Source organism: Nannospalax galili, unplaced genomic scaffold, assembly GCF_000622305.1.
Source record: "Nannospalax galili isolate Female #2095 unplaced genomic scaffold, S.galili_v1.0 scaffold824, whole genome shotgun sequence".
NCBI lineage: Eukaryota > Metazoa > Chordata > Mammalia > Rodentia > Spalacidae > Nannospalax > Nannospalax galili.
Genome location: NW_008351697.1, coordinates 682,934 through 708,372, shown reverse-complemented (window position 1 = coordinate 708,372; position 25,439 = coordinate 682,934). Strand labels below are relative to the sequence as shown.

Genomic DNA, 25,439 nt, shown 5'->3' with positions numbered 1-25,439 from the left:
CAACACACACAGACACACATCTATACATCTCTCTCTATATATATATTCATATAATTTAAATGCAGTTATGCCACATGAAGTATGGCTATCCCTAAGAGCCATAGACTACCTAATAAAAACCCCCATGCCAGGTATAGGAAGCCTCCTTTTAAATTATTCATCAGGGTATCCAAGAGACTCCACAAACAATATAGGCTATTACCACTGACATTGGTTGCCTCCCAGAATTTGAAGGTAAGACCCTATTGCAGAAGGTACCTCACACTTTGGGCATAGGACTTGGAGGAACTAAGCAGTCCTGACCTGGAAGCTTTCTTCCTGATTAGCTCTCACAGTATCAGAAGGTGCTATGGAAGCTTCCAGGGGAGAAAAGCAATCAATACCTCCACCCAGCTGTAAAACCCTGTGACCCACAACAAGGAAGATCTGACTAGATATCCCTAAGGCTGCAGTAGTGACATTGAGAGTAACCAATGGGTATCTAATTGGACTTTAAGGCTGCTCAACAGGGGAGATCGTACCTGCTACTGTAAACCATGCCAAATATCTGTACCAAAGAGGTCATAGACTCTGAAGGAGAGCCTGCTGCTGCCAGTTCCTACATCAATATATATTCTAAATACTCATCCTGTACCCAAAGATCAATGTTGTTTTCACCTGCCTCAGTGACGCCTCCCCACCCCCGCCCCATTATATGGAGTCTTGTTTTTAATCCTTTATATCATTTCTGATCCCAAGACTGGAAAGTTGTGTCTCAGGAATAACAAAGCACTGTGATTCCTCACAGGAGATTCTGATAACTCCCCAGCAAGCGAAGGCAGTGAGCTCTGAACCGAGGTCCCCTCTTCCCAGATTATTGCTCAGATCATTATTTAAAGAGCAGCAGTATTAACAGGATGGCTAAATGTCTACATGTGAAATAATGGAGTTGCCAACATGAGGGTTACTGATTGCTTACTGATGAAAGACTTCTGTGAACAACAGTAATCTCTCAGCCCAGTCTGCACTTCTCTGCCTCATCTTCCCCGATCTCAAGCTTATTTCCTCAGTGCTGTAGTTCTGACTTTCCTCACCCAGTTTTCTCTCGAGAGAAACCTCCCCTCACCAGCTCCCTTGCTGATTCTGACTCTTCAGTGAAGGTTTCCAAGCCTGAGTGCAAAGTCCTCCTCAGTTGTCTTTTCTCTTCTCTAGTCTTGAAATTTTGCCTTTGGAAGCTTTTACTTAATAGTGTGACTTTCAGTGACACTCTGTGCTTTTAGCCATGAACTCTCGATTTGACTCTAAACTATCATATCCCACGGCCCAGCAGCATCCTTGTTATTTTTAACTGAAATCTCACATTTCGTTTGGTCAAAACAGAGTTCTTGATGTCCTGCCTTCAAATCTGCTCTTAGTTCTGCTTCCCTTGTATCCCGGTAAAAGGCACAATTTACTAATCCAGCAGAAATAATCATTTCTCTCCAGTCAATAGATCCGGCCAGCTCTGCCTCTAAAAGAATTCATTTTGTCCTTCCTTCACCACGAGGCCTCTGTCTAAATCACTATCGGTCTTTGTCAGTATCACAATGATTGCCTGACTTCTGTTCCTAGCCTTTCTTCTTCATTCTTCCCACAAAAATATCCAGTTACTTTAAAAAATGTGAGTCATCCATTGTCACTGGCTGTATCTGTTAACTCTTCTCATTGCTGTGATGAAACAGTAACAGAACAACTTAAAGGAGAAAAATTTGAGAGTGCAGTCCGTCGTGGTGCGGCAGGCATCATGGGAGAAGCATGGAGCACCTGTTCACATCGCCTCCTGGGTCTGGGTGCAGAGAGATGGTGAATGATGAATCAGCTCTCGTCCACCTGTTCATTCAGGCTGGGACCCCAGCCCTTGAGAAGGGACTGCCCATTTTTCAGGGTGGGGCTCTTTGGATTCACCTTTGGAGATACACCCAGAGTCTGTCCAACGATCCAAATCTAACCAAGATGACAGTGAAGATCAGCAGTCACATGACCTTCCTTAAATTACCCCGGGGGTGCTTTCCTCTGCCTTTGGGGTAGAATGTGAGTCTCCGTGGCCTGTGTTATCCCCACACAATCCTGTTTCTACCCTGCTGTCTTCTTTAATTCCCTTCCTGGCATTGCTCTCCGGGTCTTTGCTTTCCTGCTTTGTGTTCTCTGAAGGAACTAAGCAGACTCTACTTTGAATGTCTCTGTATTGTAATGCGGGTTTACCTTGTAGTTGTTAGCGTGTTTATATAATCTTTAAATCTTTGTTCATCCATTTTGATATAGCATTCCTAACAGCCAAATGCTTCTGTCTTAGTTGTACATTCTGTTTCTGGAAAAATGGGAGTTGCCATGAAATGCTCTGTTGCCCCCATTTCCAACACTGTATAGGGTGCTATTTTAGTAATTTGGAATTTAAGAAAATTTTTTTATTTAATTATTTTTATGTTTATGAATGTTTTACTTGTATGTATCTAAGTGCATTGCATTGGTTTGATGAAGGAAGAGGTCACAGAAGGCATCAGATTCCCTAGAACTGGAGTAATGGACAGTTAGCCACCACGTAGGTGCTGGGGGACAAACCCAGATCCTCTGCAAGAGCAGCCAGTGCTCTTAACTACTGAGTCATCTCTCCAGCCCCCTAATTTGGAATTCTAGACATTGGGGAAAGCTGGAATTGTGACTAGAAAAGAGGCTATAGGAGACAGACAGGTACATAAAAACTGAAACCATCTCCTCAGTTTTGGTGACAGTGCCTTTCTTTCTAATACCTGTTCTTTTTGGCATGCTCAGAATCTAGCATTTATAAATACAGGTAAAATATGGTAGAGTCAGAGGAAAGGAGGATAAAGGCAAAATATTAAGCTTCAGGGGTTTTATATTTAGTTATAATTATTGATCTTTCTGATTGTCATTTGTAATAGGAGAGCATGTGAACAGATGAGAGCAGGACAGTCCTGTGTGGACAGAGGTGGGCGGTTCTAAGGTGAGGAGAATCTTGTATGGACAGAAGCAGATGGTTCTAAGGTGAGTAGAGTCCTGTGTGGACAGAGTCGGGTCGGATGGTTCTAAGGTAAGTAGAGTCCTGTGTGGACAGAAGCAGATGGTTCTTAGGAAAGGAGAGTCTTGGGTGTTCAGAGATGGATGGTTCTAAGGAAACATGAGTATAGACTGGAGAAGGTAGGGTGTTGACACACTTCATTTATATCACATTTAGTCTTAGACAACCTGAAACTGTCCAGCAGTGAAGTAGTTGAACCTTAACAGTCCTGATTGAATATATTCAGCTTGAAATACCAGGTAATGCCATGGTTGGTCAGTGAATTTTGCTTTACTTACACTAATTATGTTATGATTAGAAAAAGCATATTTTCAGTTTTCCATATAACAAAATATTAACAGCATCCTGTTGGGCAAATTTTCCCATTTTTCTTTTTCCATTGTGTGTGTGTGTGTGTGTGTGTGTGTGTGTGTGTGTGTGTGTGTGTGTTTGGTGCATATGTGTGTATGGGTGTGTGTGTATGTAGAGGCCCAAGGTTGATGTCAGGAGTCATCTGGATCTCTCTTCCACCTTATTTGATGAGGCAGGGTCTCTTATTAAACCACATCTCACAGATTGGCCAGTCTCACCAGTCAGCTTGTCTGAGGATCTGGCTTTTGCATTCTGAGCCTGGCATTGTAGGTAGCAGCCATAGTCACACAGCATTTATGAAGGTTCTGTATATCTGAACTCCAGTCCTTATGGCCATGTGGAAAGTGCTTTAACCACTTAGCCATTGCCCCAAATTCCCTATTTAACTACTTTATTTTACAAAGCAAAGCAGAATAGATGTTACTGTTTCCTGTTTCAATTTTCAAAACTTAAGTCAATTTAGTTTAAAACTATGCCCATGGTGTTGCTGGGTACAAGAAATTGATCTGTTTCCATAAACTTTATACCTCTGAAGATATTCCATTTTTATTTTTCCTGTGATAATTTGTTATTTATTCCTGAATGAAACAAACAAAGACTCGTGCTCTGATGTGTCTGAGTGTCAAACATATCCTGTCATTCAGACCAGCCTTGACCATCAGCAAGACACCAACTCTTCCGGGTAAGCTTGCTAGTCTCTACCATATTCCCTTGAAAACCTGAGATTCTTTCTCTTTGGGGGGATGGAAGTCTCACTATGTCGTCTTGGGCTCCATCTGTCCTTCCAAGTAGGTGGGACTCCTCTGGGCCTATATCATTGCTTGGTTTGGTTTTAATCTTTCAAATTTTTCAGCAGTACTTGGGTCACTGGATCTCTCAGCATCCTGAAGCTCTTCTCTAGGCTGTCAAACTTCTCAGTGTCTCATTCTTAGTGTTTTTGGCCAGACCTTTTTCCTTTCTTGAACTCCAGTTGTGGAGTACCGTGGGCCTAGTTCCCATGTATCCTCTTTGTCAGTATACAATGATCTTAACCAATATATGATTAAAGGACCCTTTATATTCTGGTGATTCCTCAGAGTGATAGATAGCTCTGTCCTTAATCTTTGTCTTCATAAAAAACAACCTTGACAACTTTATTTAGAAATAAAGAAGGCTGGGACTGGAGATGAAGCTCCGTTGCTTAAGTAATTGTCTAGTGCACACAAAAGGCTGGTTTATTTCCCAGAAGCGCACAGACAGGGCATGATGGTGCACACCGGTAACCTTAGCCCTCAGAAGGTGGAGGGAAGAGGATCGGAGTTCAGTGTCATCCTCAGCTACATTGTGAGTTGAAGCCAGGTGGGGATTCATGAGTCTTATCTCAAACAACAACAACAAACAGCAACAAAAGAAATTTTCAAAAGGCTTATAAAGCTGAACACACCCAAAACTAACTCTTTGACTTTCATACAAAATCTATTCTTCTTTCTGACTTTTTCATCTTTATGAATGACAATGCTGGTCATCCAGTTCCTTGGATCAGGAACCCTTGGATTAACTTTTTATTTTCATAGTCCACATCCAATTTATCAAGTTTTGTCAGGCTCCCATTCAAAGTGTACCTTAAGGTTCTGCTTCTCATCAAGTCGAGAACACACGAGCATTGCCTCCTGAGTTGCATCGACTGCCTCTCCACACTTCAGGAGGTCTTCCCTTAAGTTTGTCATCTACATTCTAAACCGAGAGGCTTAAAAAATTCTTTTTATTTATTTCTTTTTATTTTATGTGTATGAGTGTATTGCCTGCATGTAAGTGCACCTATGTCATGCAGTGCCCGTGGAGATGAGAAGAGGGTGTTGGATCCCCTAGAACTGGAGCTACGGATGGTTGTTAGCCACCATGTAGGTGCTGGGATTTGAACCTAGATCCTCTGCAAATGCAGCTAGTACTTTTAACACTGAGCCATCTCGCAAGTCCCCATTGAGAGGCTTTTAATTCACAGCAGATCCTGCCATGACTCTGTACTGAAAATGCTTTTCAGTCTATCCACGTTCTTAGGTTAAAACCCAAACTTGTTCTTGGTCATCTACTTTTTGTCCTGGTGATCTTTCTAGCATCCAGCTACACCTTGCTGTTGATCACTGTTTCTACCTCTCCTTCCTTGGTCATGTTCAAATGCTCTACCTCAGAAAGTCAGGCCCCTCAGACCTCTGCGAGGTATCTTGCTTTCACCCTCCACCAGGTTCTAGTTTGCTCTATTTATTTTGAGACAGGGTCTCATGTATCCAAGGCTGGTCCTAAACTCACTATGTTGCTTAGGAGGACTTCAAGCTCCCAGTCCTCCTGCCTTCTATGTACTGAGTGCTGGGATTGCAAGCATGCACTACCACATCTGGCCCCGTTTTCTTTCCTGTAACCATTTGTCTTCATCTAAAATCATATCACAAGCTTACTTTCTGGCTTTTATGTATTGCTTGCCTTCCTTGCTACAACATAAACTTCATGAGAATGGGGATTTTGTCTCGTTCAATTCTTTCTGTCCAGCGTTTAGTTCCATGTTTGGTACTTAGCACGTGTGCATACATATTTGTTCAATAAACGAAGAGGAATAAGTTGTACTAAGGAGAGGGAGAATTTAGCATTATTCTAAGCCTTCTATTATAATAGAGATACCAGTATAGTCAATTTCTGTGGTTACATGAATATTACATTATTAGAGCAGGAAAAAATTTGGGGTAAGTGTCTGGTTTAGGGAGCCACCATTTGGGGTGGATGAGGCTAGGTCTCTACGTGAGCACTGTGAAAGTGAACCCCCAGGAGATGTGCTGCAACATGAATTCAGAGATCCAAGGTGAATACACCGCATGTAGTTATGCTTCCTTGGGCTCCTAAAAGCAGAGCCTGAGATAGAGATTTGCTACACATAGCTTATCGTGCTAGTATTTCAATGTGAAATCTGTAAGGAAGGAAAGATAAATGTGGGAGCCGAGCAAGAGGGTAGTGACAGGTAGAGCAGCCTTTGCTGGCACAGGCAGCAATGGCTCTGGTTCACAAACACATCATAATTTTGTTTCTTCTTGAGTCAAGAGACCAATGTCATTCAGTCATCAACCTTGAGCTCCCTGACTGGGGAAGGTTATGTGTTCTCAGTGGAGAGCAGCTCTACAGAGGGAAGTGACGAGCACTAGTAGCCACATCTGTTGCTTTAGACCAGAAAAAGGTATCTGAGCAATCCACCATAATAGCTTTTACAGTCTTATAGAAAGGGGCTGACTGTGAAGGCCCCCCATTCATCCATTCAACAAACACTTGTTTGTCAATTACTACCAGTTGCTTAGATTTGGGGTAGGCATGATCTCTGCCTACCTATCTCTGCCTGTCCCTATCTTTTGTAGGGACAAAAGATATTAATTGAATAAATATACAGCCACATATACCACGGAATTAGCGCTCTAAATAGTGAACTGAGGCAGGCTGTGAGTCACTGATACCGTGCAAGTGAACAGTGCTTTCTGATAGATGGTTCTTGCTGTAACTTGCAGGTTACCAAATTCTCTATTATAGTAATTATTAAATGCTAGTGGAAAATTAACTAAAAGCTATTTCAAATAAAGCATTTGAAAACTCATGATTACAGCCTTGGAACCATATTAATGTACAAGTCTTATACAAAACTTATACAAAACAAAGCAAACAAAACACAGAAACCACAGCTCATTTTCTTTTCACAGGAACTGTAGCTGATGAAAGAACATATTTTTAATGCAAGTGGGGTGACGGCTCAAATGCCAGTTCTTTTCTGAATTGGTCAAGGAAGACAAGGTCAAAGTTTTTGTAAAAACAAACAACCAAACAACAACCAAAAAACAAACAACTCCCCCAAAAAAACCCAAAACCCCACAGTATCCTATTATTGTGGTAGACTCATGCTCACAGACCTCCCACAATCCTTTAGTCCATGTGGAGGCTACGGCTTAACTGAAGTCCTTGAAACGTCATCATGAGTGCAAGACTGCCATTACTCTGTTAAAATAGCAAAAGTAAGTACTGATTTTATCTATAGCTCCATCATCATTTCTTTTTCCATCTTTGCATTGTGTTTTGGAAGCACCCTTACAGCACATGAGCTAATGAGCAATGTAACACTTGTCAGTAAAATGGTATTTTTTTCTTTAACATAGGGCAAAGTTTCAAAGGACTGTTCTGTCAAAGTGTCACCAAAACCATCTCTTTACGAGGATAGAGTACCAGAAGAAGGAACAAGGCTTTTTGCAATACTTCTGTTCCTACCTCAAAGCCCTGTGGTCTTCCTAGACTCTCTTTAGTATGTTTCCATGCAACAAGAATTTCTGACACAGACACACTTGTAGCCTTGACATCAGTGGGAGCAGCACTGGGTTCTGTAGGGAGAAAAAGAGAAGGGATAAGCCATCATCATCTCGAGGTATGTCTAGCAAAGCTCTGCACCAAGCTGATCTGCTGTTTGTTTCTTTCTCTCTTATTTTCAGAATGAGTTGTCTCACAGTTATGAACAACACAAGATAAAAAATGATTATATGTTCATGTTTCTGTGTTTGGGTCAAGTCCAGTCAGTATCTCACAACCAATCACAAATCTGGCAAGCTAAGGAGAGGGTCTTATCCTTTAATCAGAGAGGACATTTCTGGAGAAGCTGAATGGCCTGAATGAAGTTGTCTGCCCATCTGACAGTGGAGATTGGACCAGGCTTGTTTTTTAAATCGCTACTGGGGTTAATTTACAGAAACAACCTCACTGTCCAAACACAGAGCAGTGGAGAGGGTGGTATATATTCATAACGAAAAGTTTTCAGCCGTAAGGAAGGGTGAAGTTCTGTAGTGGGCAGGGCAGTGGATGCAGCTGGAGGGACGTGCACTAAGCTACCTACGTGCATTGCAGGTGCTCTTGCATTTGGAGGTCCTGGGCTTCATAGACACATAAATCACACTGATATTCTTGACACAGAAGAAGGGAAACTCTTTGGTGAATAAAGGAGACTCATGGGAATGGGGAGGGTAGGGGAAAGGCAGGATATGGGAGATATGCTCAAATGTAAAAGGGTAGGGAAATGGCCTCATGTAACCCTGGATAATAAAAATAATTGGTGATGTGAATGTTTATCCTTAAAAACTCAGTTACTGCTATTGCGCAATGTGTATATGTACCTCACACATAACATGGTAGCCTGTTAGTAGGTATAATTTGTGCATTTTTATGTCTGAGCTAAAATTTAAAAACATTATTATCTTTATTTCATGTGTATGAGTGTTTTGCCTTTATGTAAGTACAACATGTGCATGAAATACCCTCAGAGGCCAGAAGGTAGCCTCTGACCCCTGGAACTGAAGTTAGAGATGGTTGTTAGACACATTTGGGTGTTGGGACCAGACTTAGGTCATTTGCAAGAGCAGATAGTGCTCTTAACCTCAGAATCATCTCTCTAGCCCCCTGCGCTAAACGTTTACTAAGCAAAAATTACTGGTATTTATTCACCTTTGGTAAATTGTCTGACCCCTTCCAACCTCTGGTTCCCTCATTTGCAATAGGGGAGTAATGAGAGTATTCATGGAAGTCAGTCAGGTGGTGGAAAACTAACTCCAGTACTCAAGGATGGTGAGACAAGAGGATCACAAGTTCAAAGCCAGCTTGGATTACATAGTGAGTCCAGACCAGCCAGGGCTTCAGAGCAAGAAATCCTGCCGCAAAGTATGAAATCATCAAACAGGAGAGTATGCTATCATATACTTTTATGATTAGTCTTAATTGGAATAGTACATCTAAACTACTTAGTGTTATAAATGGACCCTACAAGGTTGATTCACAGAGTATCACATTAATATTATATTTGCTTTGTGAAGACAGAGGGGTCTAAATTTCATTAGACATTTTTTTATGTTTCAAACAGAAGCTACTTTTTCATGATAATAGAAAGAATGTGTTATGAATGATATTTCACAGACATTCATTGACTTTTAAGATGGTACAGGTAGAGGAAGAGTCCCTGAAGGTCTTGGTACCGTTGTTCTAAAACACCTTTCTGTTTGCTTCTATGCTTGGTGACCTTTCACACTATTATTTCCTAATACACCATGTCTGGCTGGCATTCATCAAGAGGTGCATTTTCTTTGACATGGCATGCTATGTGAGCACGAAAATATTTCTAGCTTTGACATGGCTGAGTCACGAATGCAGTCACAAACACATGTTAACTGAAACGGCAGAATAAAGACCACAGATTGGGTCAAGCAGTTCTGTAAAGATTGTGTGTTTTAATCCTGCCCATTAAAACCTGGACAGACTTTCACACTAACTCCATATCACTGGTACAAGTTCTGATTAGTTTGCTGGCTTTTTTTTTTCAGATTCAGGAAACCATGTTGCAAAGACACAATTCTAAAGATTGTATTCTAAGGTTTGTTTAAAATGCATTATGATGGGTTTGGGAAGAATTGTAACTATTTTATGAAGTCTTTACTAGAAGAAGGTAGTCATAACTGAATGTTTTTATAAATTATTGATTAGAAAATATCCGTCAAGGGCCTGGAGTGGCAGTTCAGGCATGGAATCCTAGCTCTGAGGAGGTGGAGGTAAGGCCATCCTTGGACGTACAGTGAGCTTGAGGCTAGCCTGAGGTACATGAGACTGTTTCAAACACAACAAAATAATCAGTCAAAAAATCTATCAAGGGACTGGAAAGATGGCTCAGCAGTTAAGAGCACCGCCTGCTTTTGCAAGAGACCCAGCTTTGGTTCCCAGCACCCACATAGTGGCTAACAACCATCATAACTCCAGTTCCAGGGAATCTTATGCCCTCTGTTGACCTCCATAGTCTGAACAAATAACATGGGTGCACTTATATGCAAGCACTACACTCACACACACACACACACACACACACACACACACACATTTTTCAATTGCTATGAAATGAGTCTGTAAAAGACATTTATAAATATATGTATCGCACTAAGTAATTGTTTCTTTTTATTAAAGCCCTCATTAAAATTCATGGTAGGGCTGGAGCGAGCTCACCTGTGCTGTTCTTGCAGAGGAACCACATGGAGCCAGTCACAACGACCTATAATTCCAGCTCTGAGGAATCTTATACCCTCTCTGGTTCCCTCAAGAACTGTACTCAGGCCAGGCACATGAGCCCATGCATAGACACACGTGCATACACATAATTAAAAACAAAAATGAATCTTCAAAAACTCATGCTGTGATTACACCACTTAAAAGTCTGCGGTAAATCCATCTCAGTCTTTACGTGGAAGCCGACACCAGTTCCTGCCGTAGATCAATTCTTGTTTGACAGCCTTTAAATAACTTTTATTATTCTTTTGGCTCAGTTGTTCCCCTCATCCTACTTTACAGCTTATTTTTCCACCTACCCAATATCCTTAAAAAGAGAAAACCTTCTATTTCATTCCAGAATTATGATTGGCACACTTGCAAAAGACTTTTTTATTCATTGTTATTTAGTAGGAATTTAAATTCTCGATTCTGTAGGTAAATGGAAGGAAACACTGGCAGTTTGGAGGTGTGCACTCAACTTGATGGCTCGGGTCTGGATATGAGTTATTTCAAAGGGAGCAATTCTTTGGACAGCAGTCACCATTCTGCAGCGGTTTTGTTCTCTGTAGAATGAATGCATTGCAGAGCTTTGCCTGCCAAATGCTTTCCTTTAGCTTTTACATTACAGAAGCAGTTACAGCTCTGTCAAAGATGGCAGGGGGATAAATCATTTCAGAAGCACAGAACACGTGGCTGGTGGTAGCCTTTCCAGGCCTCTTTATCTCTAGAGAAAGAAGTTTTTACTCCGTCAGTTTTCAGGAGCACTCAACACATTTAATTCTTCTCAAACAGAAAGCGAACTTAACAATAAATAGAATAATATAAATGAAAAATGTCCAGAAACTGTCTTCCCCAAACAAGCACCTTAATTTCTATTTAAAGCTCTGAGGATTTTAAAGCGGGGTCGGATCAATCCGGACAATTCGTAGTTGCTTCCCTGAGGACTGTGGACCACAGCTGGATCTCACTGACTTACTTTAAATACTTCACCTTCCGTATCTAAATAGTATCAGAAGTCAACCCATGCTGACCTGAGGTGAAATTTCAGCAGGGGAAAAAGCATGACCTCAGCTAGTTGATTCCAAATGTTTTGGTATACACTGCCTATGGGTGAATGAATTAAAAGTTTGTCTGTTGGCATGAATAACTGAGTAGATTGCAGACACTTTAGATGTTATCTACTGTGCTGTGTGGGGGTCCACTGTAAGTGAAGAAGAAGGGTCAACACAAAAGGAGCTTCAGAATCTGCATGGCTCTGAAGTCCCAAGTGCACGGCCAACGGGTCTTTGGTTGTTACCTGCATAATGGATTCGATCAAATCAACTTAAGGCAGCATGGCAATCTAATGTATCCTGCAAGCATAGGAATTCTAGATTTTCTTGAGGAAAGGTTGTTTCATTCAAACTCTCCTTCTGAAAGCATCTTTTCCCCACCTGTGCATAAACATTCTCTTTCCTCTTTAAATTTGGCAACAAAGAATCAGTTGACTTTGTTCAATATTTTTCTTCTTTTCATGTGTATATGTGTGAGGTGTGTATGCATATTTTCATGTGTGTAGGTGTATGTAGGCCTGAGGCTAGTCCACGTACCTGTCTCTATTATTTTTCCACTGTATTCTTTGAGTCAGGGTCTCTCAGTGAAACCCAGAACTCACCTTATGGCCAGATTGCTCTGGGAATCCTCTGCCTCTACCTTCCAAGACTGAAATTATTGTAAGCAGGCAGGCTGCCCTGCCTGCCTGCCATTTATGTGGACTCTGGGAATCTGAACTCTGGTCCTCTTGCTTGGAGGCAAGTGCTATAACGGATGAGCCATCTCTCAAGCCTGTCATGCTCAATTTCTTGAATCAATTTTGGGGTAAGAAAGAATTTTAAGGCAAGCAAATGTAATTTTGCTCCTGCTGCCCGTTGCCTCCAAAAAAATGGCAGAAGATTAGAAAACTATACTTAGAAAGAAACAGATGAAGGGAAACGCTCAAAGGAGAAATAGTTGACTCCTCCCAAAGACCTGCTATATTCCAAGCCCTGTTAGCTCCTGGCGTATATTAAATCCCCCACGAATACTATATTATGTTATATAGCTACTTTTCAAATGAGGACATTTTGGGACTAAGCTAGCCATGGTCACACAACTGCTAAATGGTCGAGGAAGGATTTGAACTCAGGTGGGCAGTACGCTCACTTCCCTGATGCTGTGGGTGCACATGTGCTGTACACACCTGGTATCTCTTTCCGCTTTTTTTTTAAAAAGCTTTATTTTGTGTGTGTGTGAGTGTGTGTGTGTGTGTGTGTGTGCACAAGCAATGTACATTATGCACATGCATGTGTTGTGTGGGTATGCTGGGGACCGTAAGTTGACAGTGGACACCTTCCAGTGTTGCTCATAATCTTATGTCTTTAAACTATTATATTTTCCTATTACTGTGTGTATACGATGTGTGTGTGTGTGTGTGTGTGTGAGTATGAGTATATGAAGGTCAGAGGACAACTTTTGGGAGTTGGTTCTATTTATCTACCTTGGGATCTGTGATCAAACGCAAGTCATCAGGCTTGCGATAAAAGTGATTTTATCTGATGTGCCATCTTGTAGTCCCATCCACCTTATTTTTTGAGACACCAATTAGTTAGACTGGCTGGCCAGTGAGCTTGGCTGTCCTTCTGTCTCTACTTCCCCAGTGCTAGGATTACAGGAGCATGCCACCCGCAGGGCTTTTTGTGTGGGTGCCCAGAATATCAGGCTTGGGTGGCAGGCACGTTCTCAACTGACCCATTTTTCCAGCCCCTCACTTGGCTTTGGATTTCTTCGCCTTGACTTCTGACTGCTAACCTCTTCCAAGTGTTTTGGTGCTGGGCTCCTCATTTGGGCTGCCTATTTCCAGGTTTTCTCAGAAGTCATGGAGCTCCAAGGACTGCCTGTTGTCTACCACAGACTTATCAGCAACGACTCCATTTTGATTTATGGACTTCCTGGCAATTGTGAAGCATATGTGCATGGCTCCTTGCAGTCCATCTTGTACTCGAGCATTTAAAAAACCTCCCTGACCTTTGAAATGATGGGATTGCTTTTTTACATTTTTTAATTTTTTTAACCACTGCCACTCTCGCCTCTACATTAAGGCATTTTGAAAGTTCAGGAGCTTATTTCTGAGACTGTGTCCATGCTCTGTGTAGTAGATGCAAAGACTTGGAAGGCTTCCTTCCTTTGGGTTAGGATGCTGTGGAGGCTATGGAGAACTCCCCACTCCAATGTGGAGATATGGAGTACACATGATTGGTAGATTTCAGTATCTGTTAGATTAAAATTTCTGAACAGCATTACCACGCTCATGAATTTAGATGATATATTTGTGTTAAGTGACCGAGCAGCTGGAGTTCTAGAGACATGGGGGGATGTGTTGTAATATTGATTGTACATCTGACTTTCCAGGAGGGGGTGGGGGAGCAGCAGCATTAATCAAAAGGGAGCTTAATAAACTCCTTGGGAGAAGGGTTGTGGTTTCATTCTTTAAAAATTCAGTGAAGACAGCTGTAGTTGAACTTTCGTAGGCATTAGTCCAAGTAGACCCCCTGGCAAAGGCAGGAAATTATTCCTTGTATTTTCTAACTAATGTGCCAATTTATTAATTTCTAAGTTCACATAAACCCTTGTGAGCTCAGCTTCACCCAAGAGCTGATCTGGAGAGCACCACCTTGCGAATGCTAGGTTTTAATTTGAGCTCTAGTTGTTCTGTTTGCAAGGAGATAATTGCATATGCTTTCCTTCAAATGAGGAGAGACTTCATGAGTTTAATAAAAACAAAAGCAGTGGAGTTCACTCCTAAAAGATTAAAGCAAAAACCACAAACACACAAAACTCAGAAAAGGCTGAAGGGAGTCACAAATAAATAAACCTCCAATCTGTGATGAGCGGAATCAAATTTCTGCTGCTTTTCTACTAGATATGACTGAATGTTCTGATTCGTCTTCTTACCCAAAGCTAGAGTATTGAGAAAAGAAAATTACCTAAGTTTAACTATGTAGAGTTTCTAGAAATGTGAAAATCCATGAGTCAATGATTTGATACTTAAAAATATTATTATTATTATTATTATTATTATTATTATCTTTTGAGACAGGGTCTCCATGGTGCCTCAACTGGCCTGGAACTCACCATGTAGACCAGGCTGGCCTCAAACTCAGAGATCTGCCTGCCTGCCTGTGCCTCCAGAGTGCTGGGATTAGGGGCGTGTGCCACCACGCCTGGCCCAAATTTTATTATTTTTCTAGTTTTTTATGAGTAGCCCAGCCAGGCCTCCATCTTGTCATCTTCCTGCCTCAGTCTTCTGGGTGCTGGGGTCCATAAGCATGTCCCACCAGCCTAGCTTTACTCTGCATTTTAATATCAGTTATGCCAGAACTTTACAAATCTTGTAAAAAGATGGAATTGGTTCCAAAATGGGGATAGTAAAATTTTACCATATTCTAAAGATCCCTAGTGGAACCAGGGTAACCGACACATACTTTTTCCTTAGCTTAACCAATTTAGCTGTGTAACATATGTAGGATGCATGTGGAAATCTTGAAGGGCAAATTTCTCACTAGGCTCCTGACAGTGGCCACTGGGCACCATCAGAGCCTTTAAGAATTACTTTTGCTATGGAAATATTGAAAGATTCCAAAGGTTCGAGGGTGTTAGCAAAACAACCCTCTGAAACATTCCTGATAGTACTTGAGAGGCGTAGTCATCCTCAGAAGTGTGAAAGTTAATCCACACCTCAAGTAATTTAGCCAATAGCAATATAAATAATTCCTTTTAACAACAGGTTGAGTCAAAGCTTTCCTCTGACTGGTGTAATTTTCATTTGCTTTCTAGTAGGCTTTCTTGAGAGGAAAGTAAAAATGATAACAGGTTTAAGGAATGCATTTAACCACTTATGGATAGGTATTTGTTTTTTGATAGTCTCACTATATAACCCAGGCTGACCTTGAAGTAACGATCTTCCTGCCCTTCCTTCCTGATTGCTGGGATTATGTCTTTGAAGTGGTCACTCCTTTTCAAACAAAGCCACTTTGTCAAATGACAAAAATAGAATGCCAATTCCTTTTGATTATATAACAAAAGTGGATCTGCTTTACTGCCTATTTAGGACAATATTTGAATATAGAAAAATGAACAGGATTTTAGAGTTATGAGCATTTCCTGAGCTGTTCTATTTCTGAACCTTCATTGTCAAGGGATAGCACTTTAGGACTCAGATTGGTCGACAGTCTGCTTAGGATCATTGAGTGTGAGTGGACCAAAGCAGGCAGGGGATGGTGTCTCCTTCCCTCCACCCTTATCTTGCTTTTCTCTGTTGAGATTTTAAGATGCTGCCCTTACACTTAACATAAAGTTCCAAGTTTGTAAATTTAATTACTGAGCAAACTCCATAAACATACGTATATGTATTAGGTTGGATCTCACTGTCAGAACAAAGGCTGACTCTGAACAGACTGACTTTGCCTGGTTCTTGTTTACATTGACAAATGAAGTGTTACAATGAAATATGTCACAGCAACAACCTCACTGTCTTTGAAAGGAGATATGCACATGTCATTTCTAACTTGAAAGAGAAATTTCCAAAGGGAAGTCAGTTTATGTTTAAGGGAACACAGTCCAAAAAGAAAGAAAAAAATGAAAGAAAAAAAGTAGAGTGACCCGTGGTGACTGCTATAATTTAATTCCAAAGCACAGGTTGACAGGAAACTTATAAAGCTTGATTTTTTAAAAGCAGCCTGGCGGTAGCCCTACAGGCTTGTTTCCAAACTTCTGCAGCCCACTTAATGTAAGCTTTGAGTTTCATAATTAGTTTGAAGCAATTTGAAAACAATAGGACTATGAATTTCCCGAATAATATATGAAGTACCAAATATATTTTTGGAGTTATAAGTAACAGAAAATATCATAAATGTATACATTTTTGGTGATACAATATGTAGTGAAACATGCTTTTTAAAAAAGGTTCATTTTTAGTTTTAGTTATGCATATGCTTATGTGTCTGTGGATTGGTATATGCATGTGAGTGCAGTGCCCATAGAGGCCAGAAGAGGACACCAGATCACCTGAAGCGGAAGTTACAAGTGATTGTGAACTGCCTAACATGGGTATTGAGGACAGAACTTGGGTCTTCCGCAAGAGCAATTCATGCTCTTAACTGCTGAGCTCTCTCTCTAGCCCCAAAGCATGTGCTTTTAATCTTGTAGCCATTGTGCAAAGCCCAGTGCTGTTACTGCGCTTACTTGGCAAACTGTCACTGAGTGATACGAAGCTTGGTCTGCTTCTTAGCCTCCCTGGACTGGGTTTTCTAAAAGCATCTTTGGGTTTGAAATTCTGACCTCATAATTGTTTGAAAGTGTTAAATTGAATAACACAAGTAACATAAACACTGATGCATCTGGACCAAAACCTGAGATGTTAGGTGTGTGGGTATGTTAGTGGGACCCTTGTAATTTATTAGTACTTGTTTTTTTGCATTCCTGGTTGCTCTTTTACTAGAACAAGTTTTTTCTTTTGATTTGCAGCTTGACTCTGTACTGTAAAGATGCAAGGCAGCTTTTATCAGAAAGTACATCTTACATAAATCAAATGCTACCTTTGCTGTGCTACATTCAGATGGCCTTATTTCTATCTTGCCATGAAGGTCACGGTACCAAAAATGCTGTTAATTCTTTTGAACTATTCAAGCCACACATGCGGGCATGAAAACAGTGCCCGGCTCAGTTAATGTTAGCTGTGTTTATTTGGAAGGGCAAATAGGTCTACCTTTGGTGCAGTATTTTCTGAGTTTTTTTTTTTAATTTAGGAAATACAAGAGGTTATTTTTAAACTTTCTGGGCCAGTTGAAACTCTGTACTTGGGTAGAAGGCTAAGAGAGAAAGCTAAGTTTAGATCTACTCTACTTTTGCTCAGAAATTGTATGTTTGCGGTTAAACTTCAAGGAACCAAGGGTCTTGAGGGAGGAAAGTGGGTTTCCGCATTAGCTCCACTGCCTATTAGGATTTGCTGCTTTTCACTTTGTTTTCATGCAGAATTGGCTCACTTGCTCACTAGGTGTCACACACCAAGTTGCTAGATCTTAAGAATAAAATGGTAATACGTATGATGACCACACAGTAAAGAAAAATCAGAATAACTGATGTGCTTTTAATTCTTAATCACAAGATGCCTAATTTTGGCAGTCTCTTTGACTGTTCTGATCTTCAGTTTCTCCTTCATCTCAGTACTCTTTATCTGAATATGATGGGGATTTAAAGTTGTAGAAAAAGATCCTTACAAACCTGTGTCTGAGACTTATTTATCAGTACAATAGTTTGTGGGTGGGGTTAGAAATAAATTGGTCATGCCAATGAAATCTTCATTTCACATATATATTGTTAAAATATAAAGCTATCTAAATGTCAAACAAAGAGACTTGGTTAATTATCATCCCTGGGAAAGAATATAAGGAATGGATTAGTGATGATGCTATCATAGAAGTATGCTGGTTCTGTATGGTTAGTGAGCAAAGACAATACAAACCAACATGCATTGACCAGTGTTTTAAAAAGCCAAATTTGGGGAAAAGTTTATAAACTATATCTAAAAAGTATAGTAGAGTTATGAGTAGGTTTCTAAATCTTTTCCTTATTGATATTTTCTCAAGTGTGCTCACAAAATAACCATTAAAATAAGCAAATATTAAAATTTTGTAAAAAGTCATAGGTATAAAAACACTGACCTCCTTCAGCTGAGCAGATGACTACAATCTGACTAAAGGGCCCATCACCTTTATTATTATAGACACCGACTTTCACTTCAAAGGGAGTGAGAGGAGGGACACTTTCATCTCGGTAGATGAACTTGGAAGCCTCAGAGGATGTTACCATCTTTTCCTTCCAGCCACGTGTTCCGTTGGGTCTGAATGCCACGATATAGCCAAAGCCTTCCCCATTCTGGAACTCCTCAGATACTGGCTGAAGAAGGAGAACACAATCAATAATCAGCAAAGTCACTGAAAAACTTCCTCCTAAGGCTTAACTTCTTACAAAGTTGCTGATGACTATGGAAAAGGAGAATTTTAAAACTTTATGCTATACTGGAAGCCAAGCTAACTCACACGCTTTGGCAGTTTGGAGAAACCTAAAAGGCTTTAATGTTAAAAGATGAACAATTAAATTTTATCAGTTGATATCTAAGGAAACTCACAAGAGTATTGAAAACTCTTCAAGTGAAACAAATTTTCTCCAAATTAGTCATGTGTATGAAAGGGCTTTGAATTCTACATTAGAATTGAATGTGTTGGGGAAAGCTGTCATGATCCACTGGTTTTGAGTTTCTCATTGGTAGTAATACTCTATAGAGGAGTCTAACAGAAAATCAGAGAGATTAATGAATGGCCTTTCTTCCAGTGCTTTTTCATTAGTGTCTGTGCTCTAATAATGTATAGAAAACCCCACCCTGGGTTATGGTACTTTTTCAAGAAACTTTCATACTATATGACCTATAATTAAATTTATTGAGTTTCAAATGCATGTTACAGAAAGGAATGTGATTGAGAAGTCAGTGGAGGCAGTTATTGGCCACTCATGAGTAGAGTGCATGGCACATGCCAATAAATGGTTTGTTATGTATTTTTTTTAGCTTGAATTTTTATTTGAAGAGCTATGTATGGACTAGAGACAGAAGGACAAAACCTATTATGTCACTTTTGTGCTGAAGGGAATTCCATTCATAGAGATTTGATCTCAGTGAAGAAGATAAAGGCAAAAAGTTTTATTTACAAAAATGAATAAAAGGAGAGGCCAGATGTTCTGACGGGAACTTTCTCTTCATACTACAGTCCACGCTTTGTTTTTTTCTTTTTTTGTGTGGATGTCTGTGTGTGTATGTGTGTGTCAGGGGGCATTCCAAGATACAGTTCAGTAGTTCAAGTAGCAACAGTTCATAATAAAGTTAGTTAATATCAAAAGACGGTGTTCATGGAAAAGGTGCACTCCTCAGTCTTTTCCCATCCTCACTGTTTTCATTAGGCAAAACATTCTTGGGAAACCATGTGCTTGTGTATGTAATATAATGCAAATTTTAGAATCCAGGTTCTAGGTCTTTTATGAGACAGGTCATTGGAACTTTGTCTCAGTTTCAGTTTATAAAGTGAGGACCTGTCCTTTATAGAAGGATCGTGGTGTGGGTTGAGATAAACCAGGCACTGGCCCATGCACTTGGTAGATTATCTCCTCCCAAGTTCATTAAATTTCCAAAGAAGTCAACATGAGTATGTGGTTGTAAAAATGATCACACATCTAGATACCTGAAGTGACTTGCAAGGGGGAGGGTTTGAATGATTCAAGCTTATTCTTGGACAGCCTGCAGGATGTGAAAGCATAACTTGGGCTTGAAAAAAGTTATCTGGGGCCTTGGGTGAGAATGAGAAAGCTTTGCTTTGGCAATGTCATCTGGGCAATGAATGTCCAGTGTTTCTTCACTGAAACGGAAGCGTGCCCAGTCCCTCTGCACCAGGAGCAGATTCTCTATGTATAGCTTCAGTTTCTAAGCAAATAGCCAGTTCTAGTATCTGTAAAGTAATTCTTTTTACCTCCCAGGCGATAACCAACTCATGCCGTCTTCCACTTCTTCCACTTACATTGGTAGGTGCTGTCTTTGGAACTGTGAATAAAAATGGATTGAGGCTGGAGAGAATAAACAGATCTATAATTTCCTTAGTATATGGCCCCATTATTACACTGCTTAGACTGGGCAAAATTCTTAAATGAGCCAAACATTTGCTTTAAGTAAAAACACTCATATTAAATACTGTGGCAAAATATTTGTGATATCTTGCTTTAAAATTTTATGGGATTTTATATACATATGTATATATATCTCAGCAATATTTTATAGTGAAATGACGATTATGATTAATATCAGAATAAAAGATATCTACTAATGGTTGGGGAAATTCTATTCTTTAAATGACTTGATCTCTTGGTCTATAGGGACTCTGGAGAAGCCACAGGTCCACAGCAGAATTTCCTCTGGAAGCTCTAGCTTAAAAACAACTTAGCCACAATGTTACTGAGTGAAGATCTATGCAAACGAATAAACATTAAAAAAAAAAAAACTGTCAAAGATTAATCTTTCTGAGAACTGGAAAATATAGAGACGCTCAGTATAAGTTTTAAAAATAATAATGATTAAGAGAATAAATGTGTCAAAGGAATAAACTTCCCCTTCACTGCACCAAACCAAAAAAAAAGTCTGCAGTGGAATGGGAACATTTTCAAATGAAGAACTAGCACATGATGAAAACTAGTAAATGAAATCATTTTCTAGGCTATGTGTCCACATTAGCAATTTTACTTTTTATCCAAGCATCAGTTTCTAAATGATATTGATATATTCATAAACAATAAACTCACTGCTGTGTATTACCTGCTCAGATGAAAGACTATTAATTACTGACAGATGTTCATACAACATTTTATGTACTAAAGAATAACTGAAGCAGAATTTTTATAGTACTAGAAGGGAAAAATAAAGAATTCTTCTCATACCAAAGTGGTGGGAAAGAATAGCTTGTAAATACATACTGATCTACAATAAAGTAAATAATTGTTAATGAACCGGACTCCAACTTCAAGTATCCTTAGGCTTTTTTGTCCCCAGATGTGATTTTTAACTTATTCAGGTGAAAATTGTCAAAGAATATATTCAAATAAAAGTTTAAAAAATTCATGTTGATAAGTGATTCACTTGCTGTTCATATTGTTACCAATACAACTGCTTTCAACAGTTACCAATACAGTGCTATGTGGAGTGCAGTACATGATGTGACAGCTGTCAGTCTTTTTCTTTCACCCCACGTGCACGCTACAGATTGTCTACCTATGGACTGTGCTGCCATGGATTCCCTCAGGATCAATGGAATCAGATAGCCTTTACTCTCACCAAGACACCAAATGGGATTCATGAAGGAAAAAAAGATAAGCTTCCATCCGTAACTGTTATTATGTCCTACTTGGTACAAACAGCAAGTGAATCACTTATTAACATGAATTTTTAAAACTTTTATGTGAAGATATTCTTTGACAGTTTCATACGTGTGTATGGTGTATTTCCATTACTGTCCCTAACCCTCTTGTTCTCCCGCCCTCCACTGTTCTCTCTCCTACGATTCTCTTTCAGGGTTTTAAGAATTCTCTTTCAAGTATTTTAACACATGGCCAGTTGGTGGCACTGTTTTGGGAAGGTTCCAAAAACCCTAGGAGATGCATCCTTGCTAGAGAAAAGCACATCATCACTTGGGGCTTTGAGAGTTCAAAGACACCCCCCATTTGCAGTCTGTCTCTGCATCCTGGGCGTGCTTGAAGATGCGAGCCCTCAGCTTTCTGCTTTGGCAGCCTCCTGCTGCCATACCTCCCCACCATGAGGGGCTCATCTCTCTGAAACCATAAACTCAATAAACACTTCCTTCTGTAAGTAGCCTTGGTCATGGTGTTTTATCACAGCAACAGAAAAGTAACTAGTATAGAAGTTGGTACCATAGTGGGGTGCTGCTGTGCAGAATGGGAACAGGTGGGTTTTGGGAGCAAATGTGGAAAATTTGGAAGTTTGGACTAAAAATGCTGTGAAATGTTGTAAGAAGAGCTTAATGGGCCTTTCTAGAAGAGGCCTGGCTCAAGACCTTCCAGAGGGAGATGGAAACAAGTCCTTAAACAGCAACTGGGATATTTTGGCAAAGAATCTGGTAGCCATCTGCTCAAGGCCTGGGAAGTCGCCAGAGGCTAAATTAAAAAGTAATGGACTGATTTCTTTGGTGGAGGAAATTGTAAGACAACCTAATATTTAATTGATGGTGTGGTTGTTAATGGAAAATATTATGCAGATCTACAATGAAAAAGAGCAAGTAGGGAAGAAAGAAATACAAAATGTACAGTGTGGATCGAAATAGATTACTATGAAGTTTAAAATGTTGAGCCAAGGCAACCTGGGTGTGTATCAGCAGAGAGGCTCTCTTTGATAAGGAAATTAGACGGCAAAGGAAAGGCCTCCAAATTTGCACTTGAACAATGGAAAGAGTGCCCTCAGGGCAAGACCCCACCCAGCTAAGCTTCCTTCTTGTGAAAGTAAAAGGCTTAAGTAGTTCTTTGCTCCTAGAAAACTACAATATACAAAAGTAACTGCTGCTAAGGAGAGCCAGGGTCCATCCCGGATGGGCAGCCTGTGTCCTTCACATGTGCTGGCTTTAGAAGCATGAAAGTTGAAAGAGTGAGGGGTCACCTGTTCTTTCTCCAGGGTTTCAGAAGGCTGCTGAGGCCAGGCAGTGTGTATCAGGGGGGTCCCTGAGAGGAAGGGTCTGGGAGCCCATTGTGTGAAGTTGTAAAGGTGAAACCTGGTTGGCTGTGGAGACCCAAGATGTTGGAGATGCCAGAGCTGTGAGACATCTGCCAAGAAGTATGTGCAGGGATTGATATGGAGAGACAGAGAGAGAGAGAGAGAGAGAGAGAGAGAGAGAAAGAGAGAGAGAGAGAGAGAGGAGGGGTGAGAGGAGAGAGAGAGGTATGAGGGGAGAGGGGCGAAGGGAGAGCGGAGAGAGAGAGAGGAGAGGGGAGAGGGGAGAGAGAGAGAGGGGATGGGAGAGGAGATAGGAGAGAGAGAGAGAGAGAGAGAGAGAGAGAGAGAGAGAGGGAGAGAGGAGACTAAAGGCAGTAAAGCTGGAGGGGCTGAGCCATCTAAATCTTTTAAAACTAAATCAGACATGGAGCTACAGGATTTTGTATATTCCCTGATGGCTTTTGATCTTGCTTTGGTCCAGTGTTTCTTTACTATGCCCCATTCCTCCCTTTTGGAGTGGGAATGTGTATTTCATTCTATTGTATGTTGAAAGTCTTTTGGTTTAACTGAGGCTAAGAGTACCTTGAGTCTCAGCAGAGACTTTGGACTTTTGAGTAGTGTTGAGACTGTTAAAGACTATTGGGACTTTTAATGTTGGACTAAATACACTTTGGATTATGACACGGCTGTGGGCTTGTGGGCGCCTGAGAGTGGAATGTGGTGGTTGAATGAGGTATCCCTGATAGGCTCAAGTATTTGAACACTTGGTTAGGTGGTGGCACTGTTCTGGGAAGGTCATGAAATCCCAAGGAGGTGTGGCCTTTCTGGAGGAAGCATATCACTGGAGGTGGGTTTTGAGAGTAGATAGCCACCTCCTTTTCAGGTTTGTCTCTTCCTGGGCATGCTTGAAGATGTGAGCCCTCAGCTTTCTACTCTGACTGCCTCTTGTCATGCCTTCCTGCCATGTTGGACTCTTGCCCCTCTGAAACTATAATCCCAATAAACCCTTCCTTCTATAAATTGCTTTGGTCCTGGTATTTTATCACAGCCACAGAAAAGGAACTAATACAACCAGGATGTTCTGTGTAACCATGGGTTTGGAACTGTCTGTTGGAGAATGGTGGGCTCCTCAGTGGGTACTCAGCTTAACCAGTAGTCACAATCACTGCTACTACAACAACCTGAGACATATCAGTATGCTGTGGTACCTTGTTTAAAGAAAACCTCTGCAATAGAGAATACTACTTTTAAATTTATTTTCTGGGCAATGCTATAAGGAATGCACACAGGAAGGAGTTGTGGCTTAATGACATATGATCAAATACTCACTTCGTGGTTCAGAGTTCTGAGTATTGTGGCCACCAATGTATGCACAGTCAGAACAATAGTGCAACCGATACAACTTGCTGGTCCCCAGCCACTCAGGCTTCTCTTAGCCTCATTTGTTTAATAACAAAGTGCACACAGACATACACAGCACACACGTCACCTTTATTTCTGCCAGCTTGTCTTTTGAGTTCCACATATACACCATGACACGTGCACATGGGCACACACACACACACACACACAACTAACTAAATAATAATTTTTTATGAAGCTATGAGCTAACTGTACTTGGTGATGCACTCCTGTAATCCCAATACTCAGGAGGCTGAGGCCAGGTTGGGCTACATAAGGAGACCCTGTCTAAAACAATAACAACAAAAAGCCATAGAATAAAACTGACCAGCATCAGCCTGTGGCAGGTGCAGCTGAATTAGCCTGTGTCCTGTGGGTGAAATTCCTGGTTTGGTAAAGAAGTACAATTATCTTGGATGCATCTTTCCTTCAACCAGCTTTCTGTTTCTGCAATGAGTTTTGGCCAGTGAATCCCAGAGGCCATCCCTCTTTCAACCAAATAAAACTCAGAGTAAGTTTCAAGACTAAGGTCTCAGTTATCAACAGAGGAATACAATGGAGCTGACATGAGCTGAGCAGAGCTGACAGGAATTATTATCTGATATGAGCTATACTCCTTTGGTTTACCACAGTCTGATGGTTGTTACATGTTAGTATGTGACCAGAGCAATTAGTCTCCAGGGTCTGGACTCCAAACCACTACATTTAATTGTTAGCTTTTTTTTTGAAGCAGGGTCTCCCAGTAGCCCCAGCTGTCCTGAAACTCACTATGTAGACCAGGCTGGCCTTGAACTCACAGAGATCCACCTTTCTCTGCCTCCCAAGTGCTGGGATTAAAAGCGTGCGCCACCACGCCCGGCTTTCTAGTTTTTAAAAATATTTTATTATTTTTATTTTATGTATTTGAGTGTATTGCCTGCATGTATCTGAGTGCACCCATATTGTGCAATGCCTGGGAGGTCAGAAGAGGGCAACTCCCTGGAACTGGAGTTACAAATGGTGGTTAGCTACTATGTGAGTGCTGGGAATCGAACCCAGATCCTCTGAAATAGCAACCAGTGGTCTTAACAACTAAGCCATCTCTCCAGTCCCTTTATCTCTAGTTTTAACGAAGCATCCATGATACAGAAAAGATATAATGTTGCTATTTTTTTAAAAAAAAAGAAACCTTTTTTAAATTTTTAAATTTATTATTTTTATTTTATGTGTATGAGTGTATTGCCTACGTGTATG

General features: G+C 40.6%; 1 protein-coding gene across 1 annotated transcript in view; it reads right to left on the bottom strand.

The window, feature by feature from the left end:
• The window catches only part of Cntn5 (contactin 5), a 553,885-nt gene that overhangs the window by 33,507 nt on the left and 494,939 nt on the right, over positions 1-25,439 (bottom strand). The window contains exons 16-18 of the mRNA XM_008848668.2: positions 20,068-20,138; positions 18,214-18,448; positions 7,676-7,785 (exon numbers count right to left, since the gene is read on the bottom strand). Coding sequence (XP_008846890.1) covers positions 7,676-7,785; positions 18,214-18,448; positions 20,068-20,138 — 416 coding nt within the window. The remainder of the gene's footprint in view (positions 1-7,675; positions 7,786-18,213; positions 18,449-20,067; positions 20,139-25,439) is intronic.